The following is an 18,055-nucleotide window of genomic DNA, read 5'->3' as shown; positions in this document are numbered from 1 at the left end:
TGACTTTATATTTCATTGTTATGAGTTGCTTTCTAATAATTTCAGCGTTTGTGTCATAATTTAGGTATGTATTATCATTTTTGTTTTAAAAATAATTGTTTTGTTTACAATGGGCCATTGTGGGGGATGGGAGCGTGGATGTGTGTTGGGGTGCTGAGAGTCTGATATGTGTATTACAAATCATGTGGGGTTAAACTAAAGGCTTCAAATGACAGATAAGAGTTTGGATAAATAGATTCTTTTCTTTTCTTTTCTTTTCTTGTCTTTTCTTGTCTTTTCTTTTCTTTTCTTTTCTTTTCTTCTTTTCTGTATGGACGTGCGCGTATCTGCACGTGTGGCCTATTTAATTATTAATGAGTACATGTGGTGTGTTTACATCACACGCGGTGACAGACCCTGCATCCAATGGGAAGGTCTTTTGATAGACAGTGGGCGTGTCTTATACAAAGGAGGCGTGGCCGATCATACCCCAGCCTCTTTGTCGTCCATGCTATCCGCACACGCTGTTTAGGAAGAGCTCGGGTACAGCGCCTCCCTGGGACTGCACTCTCCCTCATAACTCCTGGAGGATTGGGAAAAGGTTGAAGGTAATTGAGGAAAGGCGTTTTGATATTATTACAGGGTTGGCACGACTTGTTTCGGTTCCGGTTAGGCTAATTAAAGGGACCGGTGCAGTCACGCGGAGCCGCATGTCGAGCAAGACCCATTCGAGCTATGGACAATATTTAAAAGATGCACAAATCAAGTCATCATGTCATATAAGTCATTGATTGTTGCTTGCATTGATTGTCTTTTTAAAAGTAGTGTCATTAAAAGCAATAAATGAACGTGTCTTCCTTATATGTCAGAGGAGACACGTTATAGACTCAAAAGATTTAATGCATTAAGCAAATAGGATCAAGATGATAAGAACAATAGTTTTTATTCTTATGGCGCTTTTTAATGTTCTCCAAGACGCTTAACAACATTCGCATGTACTACTAACCATTTACTTCTATGAGATCGGTAGCAATTACTAAACAGCTAGCTGCTATGTTTTGGGAAAACACGTGTGTAAGTCATAACGTGTCATTATCATTTAGCTGTCAGTCATAAATATTCAAGTAGTAAACTTTGAATTAAACTTAAATGCCACATTATAATAGTTAAGTGTTAAATGCTATTTTAAATGCTATCAGTCATATTTGTTACTGAAATGTTGCATAAAGTTTATATATTCAAATATCATGTGCGCAGTAGGAGAACATGCTGTTCTGGATAATGTATCCCACAATTCAGTGGGACTGACATTTCTACTGTGACAAATGGTCATTACCGCTACACCTTTGAACACATTTTAGATGGTCAGACTGCTGAAAGTCTGCGTCTTTACATAAACCTGAATTAAAAATGCATAAGAAACTGCTTTCTGTTCACATGATTATAGCTGAATCCTGCACACTTGGAACATTGTGAGGTCAATGAGGTTGTTTTTATGACATCTAATGTTTTGTGGGGTAATTTTCAACCCTGGGCACAGGTAACATGGTAAACCAAAGAGCTGACATGGGTTGGCAGTCCTCTAAGAGCGACTCCAGCGGGGTCAGTAACAGCGGAGAGAGCTCCAAAGAGAGCTCCAGGTGCTCGACCCCAGTGCTGGACGCCGACCGCACTGACCGGCTGCGGGACAAGATGAAGCGGCGGATTGAGTCTGGGGACCGCTGGTTCTCCCTGGAGTTCTTCCCTCCTCGTACAGCGCCTGGAGCTGTCAATCTTATCTCTAGGTAGGAAATAATAAAATTGCTGATTTGCTTTTTTGTTTTTGTAATTGGATGAATCTCACATAAAACATGTCTGGGTCATCATACTTTGTCATTTATTTTTTGAGAAAAATTATCCAGTGTTATGTATCTGTCAGTGGCAAAAGTATGTGAATCTTTGCTTTCAGTATCTGGTGTGACCCTTTTGCAACAATTACTACAGCTAAGCATTTCTTGTAACTGCTGACCAGTCCTGCTGTATGACACATTTTCTCTTGAGATTTAGTTCTCGGACAGATTCAGAATTCAGAATTCAGAATTCATTGTTCCATCAACGATGGCAAATGGTTCTGGCCCAGATGCAGCAAAACAGGCCCAAACCATGATATTTCCACCACCATATTTCACAGATGGGATAAGGTTCATATTTCCAAACATAACTCTTCTCATTTAAACCAAAAAGTTCTATTTTTTCATCCATCCATTAAACATTTCTCCAGTTGTCTGGTTGCCCACATGATCTTTAGAAAACTGCAGACAAAACTGCAAACGGCAGCAGTGTTTTCTTTGGAGAGCAGCGGCTTTCTCCTTGCAACTCTGCCAACTCACACCATGATTGTTCTGTGTTGCCCTGATGATGACACATGAACATTAACATTAGCCAAAGCAGGAAGGCCATGAGTTTCTACCCAGATAGCACACGTACATCTGCAAGATGTCTGTTAAAGGGGTCATCGGATGCCCATTTTACACAAGTTGATATGATTCTTTAGGGTCTTAATGAAAAGTCTATAATATATTTTGGTTAAAAATTCTCAGTGGTTGTGTAAAACAACACCCTTTTTACCTTGTCAAAATCAGCTCTGCATAAATCATCTGATTCTGATGGATTGTTCCTTTAAATGCAAATGAGCTCTGCTCACCCCGCCCCTCTCTTCTCTCTGCTGCTCTGAGAGATTGTTTACTTTAGCTGCATTTAGTGCGTTTCGCCACTAAGCTTGCTAACTAGCACGCTATTAGGAAAGGTGATTGCAGAGGTTCATAAAAAGAAACCCTAGTATAGTGAAGTGAAGCTGGATCACGAATGATTTGCGCGAACATATATGGATATATGTAGATCGCGAGCCGTATTCCCTTCACAAACAAACATAATCCACTGCATGTTCAGCGGCTCAGATGTCGGGAGTAAATGACGACGTTCATTATTACATCCAGCAACAGAAACACCTCAATCGCTCAATCGGAGATATTCTTGTCTAACTTACATCTCTGTTCCGGCACTGAAACAACAGAGGTCGGACTGTTACAGCTGATCTGAGGTAAGACGCTCATGTCAATCAGCTATCGTGGGAGCAGACTCTGTCTGTGTGACATCTGACAATGACTCGATTTGAAAAAGGGGATATTATTTTTACAGATGAATTAAAAACCACTGCATGGATTTTTATCATTATAGGGTAGATGTGTACATACACTGACAACACACATTAATGTTTAAACAACATGAAAAAGTGAACTTTGCATCCGATGACCCCTTTGAAGATCACTTGATCTGGAAAGCATCTGCTGTGTAAAGTTTTACATACATTCTAAATTACAAACATCTTAAAGACATCTAATAGACATCTATTTGACATCTAATAGGAAACGTCCAATGGAGATCGGTTAAGTGAGCAGCTGCAATATTTCAAAGTGCGTTGTTTCGCTCCGCCATCTCACGATATAAAAAATTTTAAAAAATGAATAAATAAATAAACTTTGCATGCCGTAGTTTACACAGGACTGGTATATATATATATATATATATATATATATATGTATATGGACAAGATAATGTGAACACACAGGGTTTAATATGAATGCTTATGATGCAAAAACCTGTAAGTCTGCCTGTGACTTTTATCTTTTAAATTAGCATTTTTATCAACCTCCTACAAAAATTACAGTGGACAATTTTGAAAACATGGCATTCAGTAACTGACCTTATTATTGGCATTAAAGTAAAATGACTGAACCTAAACATAGGAGGGTTTTTTTTTTTGCTTCTGGAGTCTTCATGTAATTCACAAAGGTTACAGTAAAAAAAATAAAAACACTTTTTGTCTATTCTGTTTAGGTCAGGGTGTCACAGCCCTTGAAAGTTTAGCTTCAACCTTAATTAAATAAACCAGATCCAGCTAATCAAGTCCTTCAGGCTTATTTAAAGACTACAGGTATTGTGTTGGAGCAGGTTGGAACTAAACTGTAGGACTGTTTGACATCCCTGTTTTGGGCTGCTTAAAATGATTGAAAACCAAAAGTGAAAGATAGGGACTATCGGACACTAGGAAGAATTGTGTACAAACAAAACAAAAGTACTGGAGCAAAAGTGAAAGGAAAGCTCAGTTTACAACAAACATTAACCCTGATGACACTATTTCCCCAAACACCAACCACAGAGAATTTCACAAAGCCAACATCCATGAAAGAGCTGTATTGCTAACACTTTAATCACAAGACATCCATGCTAAATTGCAAAAAAAACAAAAAACCAACACTTGTGGCCAGTTTTGAAGAGAAGAGTGAGAAACTGGTTCTCCAACATCTCTAAAGAAACGCAGATGTTCTGATAGAAAACATTCAACTGGAGACTGTTTAAAGGCAGGGTATGTGATTTGGGTCAGACACAATTTTTGTTATGCTGGTTTAAAGTCTCTTCACATTCCGACAGCAATTACTTAGTTAAGTGGTCTAAATGTATTTTATATGTTTTTATATCAACTGTGGAAGGTGTAGGAACATAGAATGTTGTCCAGTCATATCTCTAGTCCAAGGGCTACAATAGCCTGTCCTACCTGCCTGTCAACGTGTGTATTTGCATACCACCGTGCACCCTGTTCACACAGACGTGATACGTTATCTGCGAGTTCCATTGCACTAGTGCAGAACGATCGAGAATGGAAGATGTTGTTATTGTTGCAATATTATGCGCTTTGTACTATCATTTTTTCTCACTAAGACTGGGGTCTTATCCTATTAAAGCTAACCTATTGAATCTATTCTAAGAAGGTTTGAAGCTGTACTGAAGGAAATGCAAAATGGTGCAGATTGTGATAAATGGTGGTAAAATACCTTTAAAATAGTAACCTCACCTATTTCCAGGTGTTTGCATTATTTTGTCCAACCCCTGTATATTTGCTTTGTGACAACATAAATGGTATTGGTCTTATTGTTGTTTGTGTTTTAGATTTGACCGAATGGGTTCTGGAGGTCCTCTCTTCATTGACATCACTTGGCATCCGGCTGGAGATCCGGGCTCAGATAAAGAAACGTCCTCCATGATGATAGCAAGCACAGCCGTCAATTACTGCGGTCTGGAGAGCGTGCTGCATTTGACATGTTGCAATCAGACGAAAGAGAAAATAACAGGCCATTTGCATAAAGCCAAGCGGCTAGGCCTAAAGAATATCATGGCCCTGAGAGGAGGTATGAACTGACTGATCTAAAAATCTGTTACTGGGTCCAAACCACACATTTTCCAATGTGACATTTTCTAAAAAATAAATAAGCTCTGTTTTAAACCCTTCTAAGATTTCAGTGCTAAATGAAGTTGAAGTATATATAATACACTATAATCAGCAAGTTCATCCGCCATTATGGATCTGCAGCTTTTTTTGCATCTGATTTGACCCTGATCTCTCCAGATCCTATTGGGGAAGATTGGGTGGAGGAAGATGGCGGTTTCAACTATGCTACAGATCTGGTCAAGCACATTCGATGTGAATTCGACGACTACTTTGATATCTGTGTTGCAGGTGAGTGTTAGAAAGACAAGCAGTTAATGGTCTTTGCTAAGCTAAATATCACTATTACCATTGCTATTACCTGGTGGATGATAAAGTTGGCAAGAAAAAACATTGACTGGTCATAGATGGTCATTTTTGCATGCAGCTCTAAACTGACCGGGTGAAACCTGTCACAAATGTAATGTTAGGTTACCCCACGGGCCACCCAGAGGCGGAGAGCTATGAAGATGACTTAAGGCACCTGAAGGAGAAGGTTGATGCTGGTGCACACTTCATCGTCACCCAGCTCTTTTTCAGGGCCGAAACCTTCCTTAAATTTGTCAAAGACTGTCGGGCCATTGGCATCACCTGCCCCATTCTTCCAGGAATCTTCCCCATCCAGGTACATGAACACATGAACAGATTCATGTGACCCATTACAGCACTTCAGTGATGTGGAAGTCATCCAATTATCTTATCAGCCAAACATTGGTCATTTGTCATGTCATTGCAAAAGACCAATTAAGTTGTACACTTAATGCACCTTATCAAACATCATAATAGACTGTCTTGGAATTTACGCAATGTGATTAAGATATTTATTGCACAACGGTTTAGTACAATTAAAAAAACAGTTCATACAGAGTAGTGTTATTAGATAAGATGATCTAATACAAACTACTGGTTATATGTAAGCCAGCACCATAGTTTTTAACCCATATGATGTGTTTCGGTCATTTGGGGCCAGAGAATATTTTATTTTTCCTGAAAATGTTCAAGACTAAAACCCTTCTCAGACAGGGTATAACAGCTTCTTTTTTTGTGGTGCTTTTTTGTACCTGTTATGCTTGTAGTGTTGTGGCCTACACAGTATTGTTTATACATCTCTTGCAGTTATTCCCAAATATTGGGTACAAACTTTTAATCAACATGTTTTCTTTTAATTAGGACAGGTTTTATATTTCTTTTTGGTGGGGTTTTCAACAGCGCACAAGGGTTAAAGTACTTCACCTAGCTCTTTTCAGATCCTGTGATTCATACATTAATAAAAAAATTTTTGTCATTTTTTCATTAGTATATTAAGGTGCGTTAACGCCATGTCGAAATTACAAAATGGAAAACGATTTAATGTCCTTTAACATCTGGCAAGATACTGCGGGTGAATAGGGTAAAAAAATAACTAATAGTTATCGGCTTACTTGATTGATTACGTTGATAACTGCAAACATTTCTTTTTTTTTTTTTTTGTTTTGTTTTTTTTTTTTTACGTTTTCTAAAATGTTAGGTTTAAATATGCAAGTTTTGTAGTACAAAAATCTAAACACTGGATGAAGTCTTTTTCAAAATTCTTGTCTTTCTGACATATTAGAGTCAAATGTTTTTACAAAGGGAATTTTGGGTATCTCATTTTGTCAGAAATATTCAGAGTTCAGAAAATACGTAGAACAGACAGAAAACAATTAATTTTTAGAACTTTTGGGGGAATAAAATGTTGTATAAAATCAAGCAAATTATATATGAACAAATCCCTCTGTAAAAACCTTCAAGATATAGACAGGAATAAAAATGTAAAGTTTGGTGTGTTTAAGTTAGTTAGTTTTGAGAAAACACTTAACAGTGTCTTTTGGATGTTTTCTTTCCACTAGTCTGAAAAAAAAAACACTATGAAAAACCAAAAAAGACTAAAACAACTTGTAAACTTTGAATTTCCTAAGATCTCTGACTTATACTGTACCATTCTACCATGAGGAAAAACCCAATAGGGCAGCAGCTTCTGCATTAAAATGTAGTTAAAGGAGAAGTCCACTTTCAGAACAACAATGAACAACAATAATGTACTCACCCCCTTGTCATCCACAATGTTCATGTGTTTTTTTTCTTCAGTCATAAAGAGATTGTTTTTTGAGGAAAACATTTCAGCATTTTTCTCCATATAATGGACTGATATGGTGCCCTGAGTTTGAACTTCCAAAATGTAGTTTAAATGCAGCTTCAAACGATCACAAATGCGGTTGTAAATGATCCCAGCCGAGAAAGAAGGGTCTTATCTAGCGTAACGATCGGTTATTTACAAAAAAAGAATACAATTTATATACTTTTTAATGTTAAACACTCGTCTTGTCTTACTCTGTCTGGACTGTCTTTGTTTTCTGGTTCATGTCAGTTAGTGTATGTCGAAAAACTCCCATCTCATGTTCTCCCTCAACTTCAAAATCGTCCTATGTTACTGTTTTACCTTTTTTGTTAAGGGTGTTTGATCTTCTTTGCATGTTCACTTTGTAAAGACTGTGTCTGTACTTCTGCAGTGATGTAGGATGATTTTGAAATGATTTTTGAAGTTGAGGGAGAAAATACGATTGGAGTTTTTTGACATACCCTAACTGTCTTGAGCCAGAATACACAGAGTTCAGGGAGAGAAAGACAAGACGAGCATTTGAGATTAAAAAGTATTTAAATTCTATTTTTTAAAATAAAAATAACCGATCGTTTCACTAGATAAGACCCTTCTTCCTCAGCTGGGATCGTTTACAACCGCATTTGTGATCGTTTGAAGCCACGTTTAAACTGCATTTTGGAAGTTCAAAATCGGGGCACCATATCAGTCCATTATATGGAGAAAAATGCTAAAATGTTTTCCTCAACAAACATTTAATAACTATCTAATGCTTTACTAAATAAACTATAAACTTACTAATAAAGAATTTGCTATCGTGTTTGCTATGATGGCTCAAATTAAGCAGATTTAAAGTGATAGTTAAAACCAAAAAGTTCTGTCATTAAGTACTCACCCTCATGTTGTTCCAATTCCATTAGACCATAATAGTGTTCCCACAGAAATGCACAATTCTGTTGGTCTTGTTTCTTAAGTGTTTCAGTATGTTCCTCTTAGATTTCGTTGTATTGTTTTTAGAAATTTCATATTGGTCCTCTTTTTTTTTTTATTCTTCGAAGTTTGAATTTCCATTGTTTTGCGCAGGGATATCACTCACTCCGTCAGCTGGTCAAACTCTCCAAGCTGGAAGTGCCGGAGGAGATCAAACAGGTGATTGAGCCCATCAAGGATAACGACGCTGCCATTCGCAGCTATGGCATCCAGCAGGCGGTGGAGATGTGTAAGGTTCTTCTGGCCAGTGGAGAGGTCCCGGGCCTGCACTTTTACACGCTCAACAGAGAGGTGGCCACCATAGAAGTGCTCAGACAGCTGGGCTTATGGGCAGAGGATCCACGGTGAGTGACTTTAATTCTGATCATGTGATAAATTGGTCCTGTTCTCAAACAGGAAATCCACTGACTACATCCTGCCGCACATTGGCAACTAGGGATGGCTCGATGCCATCATTTTGGCTTTGGTACGATACCAGAATGTGATGCCTTGCTATCAATTCTAAATCGATACCATGGGTAACAAATAACCTGCCTCAAAAGACAAGAGAATTAAAAACAGTTTAGTAAGTAATGTTAACCTATTAAACATGTATTGGTTCAATTATCACTTACAACTAATTATTGACCTAGATGTATAAGTGCTGTAATACTGGTCAGCTTACCTAATGAATTTGAACAAAGTTTGCTTTACTGTAAAGTAGTGGTTCCCAAAGTTTTTATACCCAATACCACCTCAGTGTATATATTTGGCTAGTACCACCATACACTGAACATTAACACTGCACAGTGCTTACAAACAGATAAATAACAACTTAAATAATGATTGAATTAGTACTGTACTTAAATGTAAAAAAAAAGAAAAGAAAAAAACTTTACTTAAAGGGGTCATTTCCACAAGTTGATATGATTAATGAAAAGTCTATAATATACTTTGGTTAAAAATTCTCAATGGTTGTGTAAAACAACACCCTTTTTACCTTGCCAAAATCAGCTCTGCAAAAATCAACCCATTCTGAGGGATTGTTCCTTTAAATGCAAATGAGCTCTGCTCGCCCCGCCCCTCTCTTCTCTCTGTGGAGTGACGTGCTGCTCTGAGAGATTGTTTACTGTAGCCGCATTTAGCGCGTTTAGCCGCGAAACTTGCTAACTAGCATGTTATTGGAAAGATTGCAGAGATTCATAAAAAACCCTTATACTCCCTTCTGCTGTAAGTGAAGCTGGATCACGAATGATTAGTGCGAACATAGACGGATATATGTAGATCGGGAGGCGCATTCCCTTCACAAACAAACGTAATCCACTGCATCTTCAGCAGCTCAGATGTCAGGAGTAAATGATGACCACTATGTGCATTATTACATCCAGGGATATTCTTGTCTAACTTACATCCCTGCTCCGGCATCGAAACAGTGGAGGTCGGACTGTTACAGCTGATCTGAGGTAAAATGCTCATGTCAATCAACTATGGTGGGAGCGGCCTCTGTGGGTGTGACGCAACACTGACAGGCATCTGAGAATGGCTCGAAGGGAATATTATTTTTACAGATTAATTAAAAACCACTGCATGGATTTTTATCATTATAGGGTAGATTTGTACATACACTGCCAACACACATTAATGTCCAAACAACAAGTAAAAGTGAACTTTGCATCCGATGACCCCTTTAAATAAAGATTAAATTAAAATTATATTGTGTTTTAACATTGATTTATATTTAATTTAGTGATTACCACACTTTGAGAACCACTGCTGTAAAGTGTTATTCTAACAGTCAGAGTACTCAAAATCTCGTTTCTATCTCTCTCTGATTGTTTTCAGATTTCAGACTCGGACAGACAAAGAAAAAGCATTAAATATAAATCTCTCTCGCGCTCTCTCGGCAGCTTCATATTAGCGATTGGCGGCGCGGCAGAAACATTACCTTCATATTACTGATACTAAAATTAATATAGCAAAACTCGTGCTTCAGTCAATTAAATTATTATTTGATTTTTTTTAAATACAAGTGCAAATATTATGCGACCAAAAGCTAAACTGGTTCTAGCGTGTGACGCACATTTGAGCTTTCGTGTTTACTCTGTATCACAACTTTGGTATGTGCGTTAATCAGTTGTGAATTAAAGTTAATCAAAATTGAGTTTCTGAATGATGAATGATGAATGATGCACTCACTTGTCGATCTCTAAATTTGTGTTAAAGATGAGGATGAGCAAGTCACAAATGACAAATGCTTGGCAAGATTTGATGTGTTGTCTGTGGCAATGCATGATTTATAACAAAGCTTGCATACAGGTGCAGTAAGGTCAGGTTGTTCATCTTTATCCTCATCTGTTTTGTATGCAGAATAATGCGGTATTTCACTTTTACTGTTGTCTTTATTTACTAGTTTTGAGCGTGTTGATGGAGTTTCATCTGTTACAAATTAAAAAAATTACAAATGGAAAAAATATCTAAATAAATAAAATGGAAAAAACAAGGCCCTAATATAACAGCACCAGCAATATATTATAAGACATTAATATGCAATTATTAATATTATTATTTATTTATTTATTTTTTTTTTTTTTGGAATTCTAATCGCAGTATATATATTTTTTTTCAATATTTTTTTTTGTCACTTATTAATTTATTAATCTAATTGTAGATTATATTGTATGTGTGTAGACCATAAGTGTAGGTGTTAATGTGTAGTCAAACCAGTGCAGATATTGTTTTATAACAATTATACACCCTCCCCCAAATTGTTATTATCATAATGCCACTATTGTGAGACATTTTGAGTTGTAGGGCTCTTATTAGTCTTATACTCATTTATACTTATTTGTTTCATAAAAATGAAGTGTAATACATTTCCATTTGATATTTTAATACTCAATATTTAAAATTTTCACATTACAGTAATGGGAATATATCGGGAAAATAAGCTTGATTATTCTGAAAACTATGTCATGACTAAAATAAAAGGAAGGTTTATAAGGTTAAAGTTTAAAAAAAAAAATCTTTAAACTAAATATTTCTTTCTTCTTGTTTTTGGGGTAAAATGTGACCTGGAAGTGTTTTTGACAAGCCATGTGTGATTCTTTTTTTTTTTTTTTTTTTTTTGCATTAATCTTGTCTTTTTTTAGGCGACCTCTGCCCTGGGCCATCAGTGCTCATCCCAAACGTAAGGTAGAAGACGTCAGGCCAATCTTCTGGGCTTCCCGACCCAAAAGCTACATCTACAGAACTCAGGACTGGGATGATTTCCCTAACGGAAGATGGTACATACATTAAAATGAATTTTCTGACCTTTTGTCCTAGTAGTTCAAGATGTGGAGGTCAAAAAAAGTGAATTGCCATGTCTTCCATCTTGTCAGGGGTAACTCCTCTTCACCAGCCTTTGGCGAGCTGACAGACTACTACCTGTTCTACCTGAAGAGTAAGTCTCCGAAAGAGGCTCTCCTGCAGATGTGGGGTGAGGAACTAATGAATGAGGAGAGTGTTTATGAAGTCTTCACCAACTACATCACCGGCCAAACCAACCACAATGGACACAAGGTAGAGCCAGTGTCAGTATACAGCCTTGTACTGCTGGACCGTATGATGGTAAAAGTACCTACAGAGTTCCACTAGGTGTATTTGTGTAGTTGATTTATAAAGGAACACAGAGTAAAATACAAATACAAGCACAGCATGAACTTGTTTGACTTGTTTGAGTCAAAGCGAGGAAGAACATGTCATGAAGATGTGTACTTGAGAACAACACAAAATAAAGTTAATTGTTTGCGGTTGCCAAACAGTGTCACAACTAGGCACATCTTGTACATTTAATGTTGAATTGAAGTGATGTGCAGAGGTCTGTTTATCAGCAAACATGACTTTCTTGTTCTTAATTGACATATAGAACTATCTGTTCTTAGAATGTTGGTTTTACACAGTCTTTTGTTGTTCTTTTGATACAGAATTAGTTTTTGACTTTGGTTTGTGTTCAGTTTATGTTCTACACCTGCTGCAAATTATACATAAACACCAGTCCAATTTTGCATGTATCTTTCTGCTTTCTGTAGGTCATGTGTCTGCCGTGGAACGACGATCCTCTGGCTCCAGAGACCAATCTGCTGAAGGACGAGTTGGAGAAGGTGAACCGCAGGGGTATTCTGACCATTAACTCTCAACCCAACATTAACGGCAAACCCTCATCCGACCCCATTGTGGGCTGGGGCCCTGCGGGGGGATACGTCTTTCAAAAGGTCAGCACAAAAATACTCAACTGTGTTATAAGAATAGATCATTTGAAAATGCAGGCATATTTTATTTAATGGAATGTAAAATAAAATGTTTTCAGGAATGAGGGAACTGCCCTTTTATATACAATGAAAGAGGAACCAGGTCTGGATTTGCTGAGTTAAAAAAATTACTATAAAAGTAGTCTATATGACGTCATCTGATAGATTTGTGTGAGAAACAAGCTGAATTTTAAGTCATGATGCTAAAAATCTTCCGTTACTCTCTAAACTTTAATCTTTAAAGTCTCATGTTTTACATCAAATTCTGGACACAAATATTAACAAATCATTGTAGTTTTATTTACGAGTGGGGGGAAAAATCGATTTACTTATTAATCACGATTCAGTCTTATAGCGATTCACGAATTTCAAAAATCAATTTTCTAGTTAATATAATAATAATAATAATAATAATAATAATAATAATAATGACATGATGTTGTCGGAACAAGCATGGTAAGCGAACAGCGCTGGAAAGCCAGCGTGAATTCAAAAGCAATTTCAATGCCCCGCATATTAAAGGAGAAGTCCACTTCCAGAACAACAATTTACATATAATGTACTCCCCACTTGCCATCCAAGATGTTCATGTCTTTCTTTCTTCAGTCATAAGGAAATTGTGCTTTTTGAAGGAAAACATTTCAGCATTTTTCTCCATATAATGGACTGATATGGTGCCCTGAGTTTCAACTTCCAGAATACAGACTTCAAACGATCACAAATGCGGTTGTAAACGATCCCAGCCGAGGAAGAAGGATCTTATCTAGCAAAACGATCGGTTATAAAAATAATACAATTTATATACTTTTTAATGCCAAATGCTCATATTGTCTTTCTCTCCCTGAACTCTGTGTATTCTAGCTCATGTCAGTTAGTGTATGTCGAAAAACTCCCATCTCATGTTCATCCTACATCACTGTTTTATCTTTTTTGTTAAGGGTGTTTGATCATGTTCACTTTGCAAAGACTAGGTCGGAACTTCTACAAGGATGATTTTGAAATGATTTTTGAAGTAAATCGAATCGAATCGTGACCTCAAGAATCGATATGAATCCCCCCCCCCTAGTTTTTATTTTTAGCTGAGAGTGAATAAAACTAAAACCATGAAAAATATGTTTGTTACCTGAAATTAAAATAAACATTAACTGAAATTAATGTTTTGTTTTCTTTAGTTTAATATGAAGTACTAAAATAACACAAATTATTTCAGCTAAAATCTAAACCTTAGTAAAAACTAAACTTAAAAAGGAAATATACAAAACCAACTATAATGGAATATTAACGATACCAAAAAAAACTGCTACAACGATGCTGTCAGTGCATTCATATTATAAATGCATAGATTACGTCAGATCTAGTAATACTTGTGATACCGTGGGAACTGTGCACTTGGTGATCTGTGGGTTTATTTTGGGATTTATTATCTTTTAGGTTTATTTGGAATTGGCTTACTTTTGGAAATGGTTCCTTCAGCATCTTTATTTTTACCTCTTGAAATCAACAGGCATACCTGGAGTTTTTCACATCCAGTGAAAATGTTACTGCACTTCTGCAAGTGCTGAAGAAATATGAACCTCGTGTGAACTACCATATAGTCAATGTTCAGGTAAAACCAGTACGAAAACAAGATTACATCACGTAATCTCCAGTTTTTAGTACTGACATAATGAAATCTTTTCTTTTAGGGCAGGAATATTACAAATGCACATGAAATGCAGCCCAACGCTGTGACTTGGGGCATATTCCCAGGCAGAGAGATCATCCAGCCCACCGTGGTGGATCCAGTCAGCTTTATGTACTGGAAGGTGATGCTTTTTCCACTTCAAACACCCTAACAACCTCTAAGCATTGTACACTTATTAGGTCTAGCTTGCCTATCCACATGTGACACTTCTGAAGTCCTCGCATTTGTACTCCGTCCCAGTTAAGACAACCCTGGCACTCTTACAGACATTAAATCACTCTTATTGTCTCACTGATAAGAGACACTCTCTGCTGTAGTAAAAGATAATCTAGACTTGAAACCAAGCTCAGGTCTGTCTGTTCCCACAGGACGAGGCTTTTGCGCTGTGGATCGAACAATGGGCGAAGCTGTACGAGGAGGAATCGCCCTCACGCATGATCATTCAGTACATCCACGACAACTACTACCTAGTCAACCTGGTGGACAACGACTTCCCTCTCGACAGCTGCCTGTGGCAGGTGATTGAAGACATGTTCACACTCCTGGACTCGCCTCAAGCAACTCAGGGTGAGGGAAGTGAATCGTAGCATCACAGAACTCGCAAAGTCTGCCTGCGCTGCTATTGAGACACCTCGACGCACACGCACATACTGAGTACTTTACTGCATCGACAGTATTTTTAGTCATTTTCAGAGCTTAATTCATCATCAGTGCCAAAATTATGACAAATGTAGCACTACAGAAGATGATCCGCCTTGACCTTTAAAGGGACTTAAGTTTGCAGTTTTGAGTGCCGTTTTCTTATATTTTTATTTTATGTTTTTAACTATTTATAGATGATATTTTGGATATCGCATACAGTATGTTCAATATATGATTGTGAATACGAGGAAATCCTGTAAGCAGGTCAAACGTACTCAACGGACTCAAAATACAGTATATGGCTACTGTGTTTCACTCTTTATAGGTGAATCTTATAAAAACATGTCATATCCTATGTAAACAGGTCATATTTCTATGCAAGATCAAGAAAAAAAGTAACAATTTTGTTGAAAAGGATAGTTCATCCAGAAATGAAAGTTCTCTCATTTATACACTCTTATGTTGTTCCAACACATATGACTTGCGTTTATCTACAGAACACAAATGAAGATATTTTTAATATTCTCTCATTCAGTTGATCCATTTAAAGTCCATGCAATCAAATTTTGAAGCCTCCATATATACATAAAAACATTGTATCAAACAAAAGCTGCAATCCGAGTTGTAAAGCGATTAATCGCATACAAAATAAAAGTTTGAGTTTGCTTAATATATGTGTGTGTAATTATTTTGTATATATAAATACAAACATGTATACATTTCAGAAATATTTACAAGTGTATGTATTTATTATCATTTTTATATAATTTGTTAGATATGAACAAAATATTTTGTACATAAATATTTCTTAAATACATTACTTTGTGTATATTTACATATATATACATCATAATTACACACAGTACACACACATTTATTAGGCAAACGATTAATTGTTTGACAGCCCTTTATATGATGAACAGATTTCATATGTGTTTTGTTGTTGTTGTTGTTTTTAAAACATGTAATTTGCACTGATCAATACACATAAGTAAAGTACATCAAATATGGTAAACAGAAGATTAAACATGCATGTTTAATGTGCATAAGCAGTGAGTTTGTAATGTCAATCACATTTGAGCTTTCACAAGAACCAATGAGAGTTGAGAGTGAGGCTGATGTGTTTTATGTTGTATGTGCATTGATCAGTGTTTATACATTAATAAAGGGCTAAATTAAATCTGTTCATCATATAAAGAAACTGTCTTTTAATAAAACGCATTAAAAAATGCATAAGACGCATGCAAGAAAATGGTAGATTCATTACAAGATTATTTTCAGAGCTTTTATGTACTTTTTGAAGTTTGAAGTTTTTCATGGTTTGACTTTAAATAGACGAACAAAAATGCACAAGATTTATGGATTTGGATTTAAAATTTTTCAATTTTCATGACAATTAAGGGACATTTTCACTCTAAATTCGCATTACTTTAATGCATCTGGATGTTTTATTTTTGATGATTATTAATGTGGTAAAAAATAAAAGAATACATCAAAATATTGCCATAATATGTAAATAATTAACTATTTAATTTTGATGGTATTTTTACATTATATACAGTAATGCAAATTGGGAGTGAACGTGTTTATATATAATAGGAGAAAAAATGGAGAGAAAAAAAAATCATCCTAAACCCAGACTGGTTTTGTGAGATTTCACTTATATTTTTCTACAGTCATGTGTGAATTGATGGAGTTGATTTTATGATTTATTACTACTACAATCAGTGGCAATGTGTTGCCATTATGAATTTAAACTTTTGAATCCTATTTCCCACCCCCCATTTGGCTTTTTTTTTTTTTTTGGATTGAGCTGTCTGACCATTTTTGTTCTGCTAGCAATAGAAAGCTCAATAAACATGCACTCCTCCCCCCCTGTGCTAACATATCCACATTATTCAACATTATCGCTAAATTGCTTGTTTGCTTGGGATTCACATAACATTTATATTTGGAGTTCATCTAAATCTCAAAGTCCATGACTGTTTTGGACGCACTGCAGTTGATAATGGTGAAGGATTGGTGCGCTGCCATCAGCAGATGTTACGTTAAACCTGAAGGGGTGAAGTTACTTCAACAGCTGCACACATTCGAATCCACGTGTGTCGTCTTATCTCCCCGTCACATGAAACATTACACTTGCTGGAAGGAAGCCAACAGTATGAACTTGACCGCGTTTTTTTCTAAAACAGGCATGTGCAAACGTCATCGCTTAAACATGGCCGGTATTCAAGTTCATTTATGTGATTTTGTTTTTTTTCTCTCTTCAGCACTACTCATTGGTGCAGTTTGCTTTTTGAAGTGAATATCTCATCTTCTCTGTATATGTGTAAGAATCCATTACATCTCTAGGTGTTTTTAAGCTTTGCATTTAAACATTTTAAAGTTTTAAACTTTATTTCACTGTTGCACTTGTATTCTGCAATAAATATTTTCAGTAAAAATGTTCTTAACTTAAGAGCATTTTGCAGTTAACAAATGAGTGTGAGTAATGCATCATGAATAATTACTATCATCTTGTTTTTCCTGGAAAAATGGGGTTATTTTTAAAATAATTTCCAGGTGTGTAAATATAGAAAATAAAGTAATGAAAATATCTACAGCAAATACTTAGTGTCCTTGTCAGTACAGTTAAGTACTGAGTTATATTAATTAACAACACATACTTACTATGGAGTTAGGGATTGGTTTAATTATGCATAATTTACTCTCATTACTATAGTAAGAACATGTATAACAAGGACACTAAAAGAGTTATCTAAAGTGAAATATCTCGAAAGAAAGAAAAACTATAATAGCAAAAATGAAAGTTTATTTTCATTAATCAGAAAGAATGGCAGATACTTCTATTGCTTCTATTGCATATAAAAAAAAAGTTCAAGAAGTTTTATTAGACAAAAATGGAATGGAAAATATTCTATACCAATACTTCATATACTTCATTAGTGCAGAAACAAAGTTCACCGAACACACTCTTGGTTCCTGCATGGAGTTCTCAATCCACATGTGAGGAGGAGGAGGAGGAGGAGGAGGAGGAGTCAGTAACCTGAAACACTCATTTTAAACTCACTATA

General features: G+C 36.2%; 1 protein-coding gene across 1 annotated transcript; it reads left to right on the top strand.

The window, feature by feature from the left end:
* Positions 1 to 470: 470 nt before the first annotated feature.
* On the top strand, positions 471 to 17,463 carry mthfr (methylenetetrahydrofolate reductase (NAD(P)H)). Its single transcript, XM_051116833.1, has 12 exons — positions 471 to 587; positions 1,520 to 1,763; positions 4,966 to 5,204; positions 5,423 to 5,533; positions 5,713 to 5,906; positions 8,481 to 8,731; positions 11,516 to 11,650; positions 11,747 to 11,927; positions 12,437 to 12,619; positions 14,160 to 14,261; positions 14,341 to 14,460; positions 14,708 to 17,463. The coding sequence occupies exons 2-12, from the start codon at positions 1,525 to 1,527 to the stop codon at positions 14,924 to 14,926; spliced, it is 1,974 nt and encodes a 657-aa protein (XP_050972790.1). The 5' UTR covers positions 471 to 587; positions 1,520 to 1,524; the 3' UTR covers positions 14,927 to 17,463.
* Positions 17,464 to 18,055: the final 592 nt, after the last annotated feature.

This window comes from Labeo rohita, chromosome 8 (assembly GCF_022985175.1).
Source record: "Labeo rohita strain BAU-BD-2019 chromosome 8, IGBB_LRoh.1.0, whole genome shotgun sequence".
Lineage (NCBI taxonomy): Eukaryota > Metazoa > Chordata > Actinopteri > Cypriniformes > Cyprinidae > Labeo > Labeo rohita.
The sequence above is the reverse complement of the archived record's forward strand: the minus strand, read 5'-3'. Positions and strand labels throughout refer to the sequence as shown.

Bases quoted from the DNA above. Each gene is read 5' to 3' on its own strand.
- mthfr (XM_051116833.1), top strand. From the start codon at position 1,525: ATGGTAAACCAAAGAGCTGACATGGGTTGGCAGTCCTCTAAGAGCGAC. The intron at 1,764-4,965 runs GTAGGAAATAAT...TTTGTGTTTTAG, and splicing joins GCTGTCAATCTTATCTCTAG to ATTTGACCGAATGGGTTCTG. The intron at 11,651-11,746 runs GTACATACATTA...CCATCTTGTCAG, and splicing joins GATTTCCCTAACGGAAGATG to GGGTAACTCCTCTTCACCAG.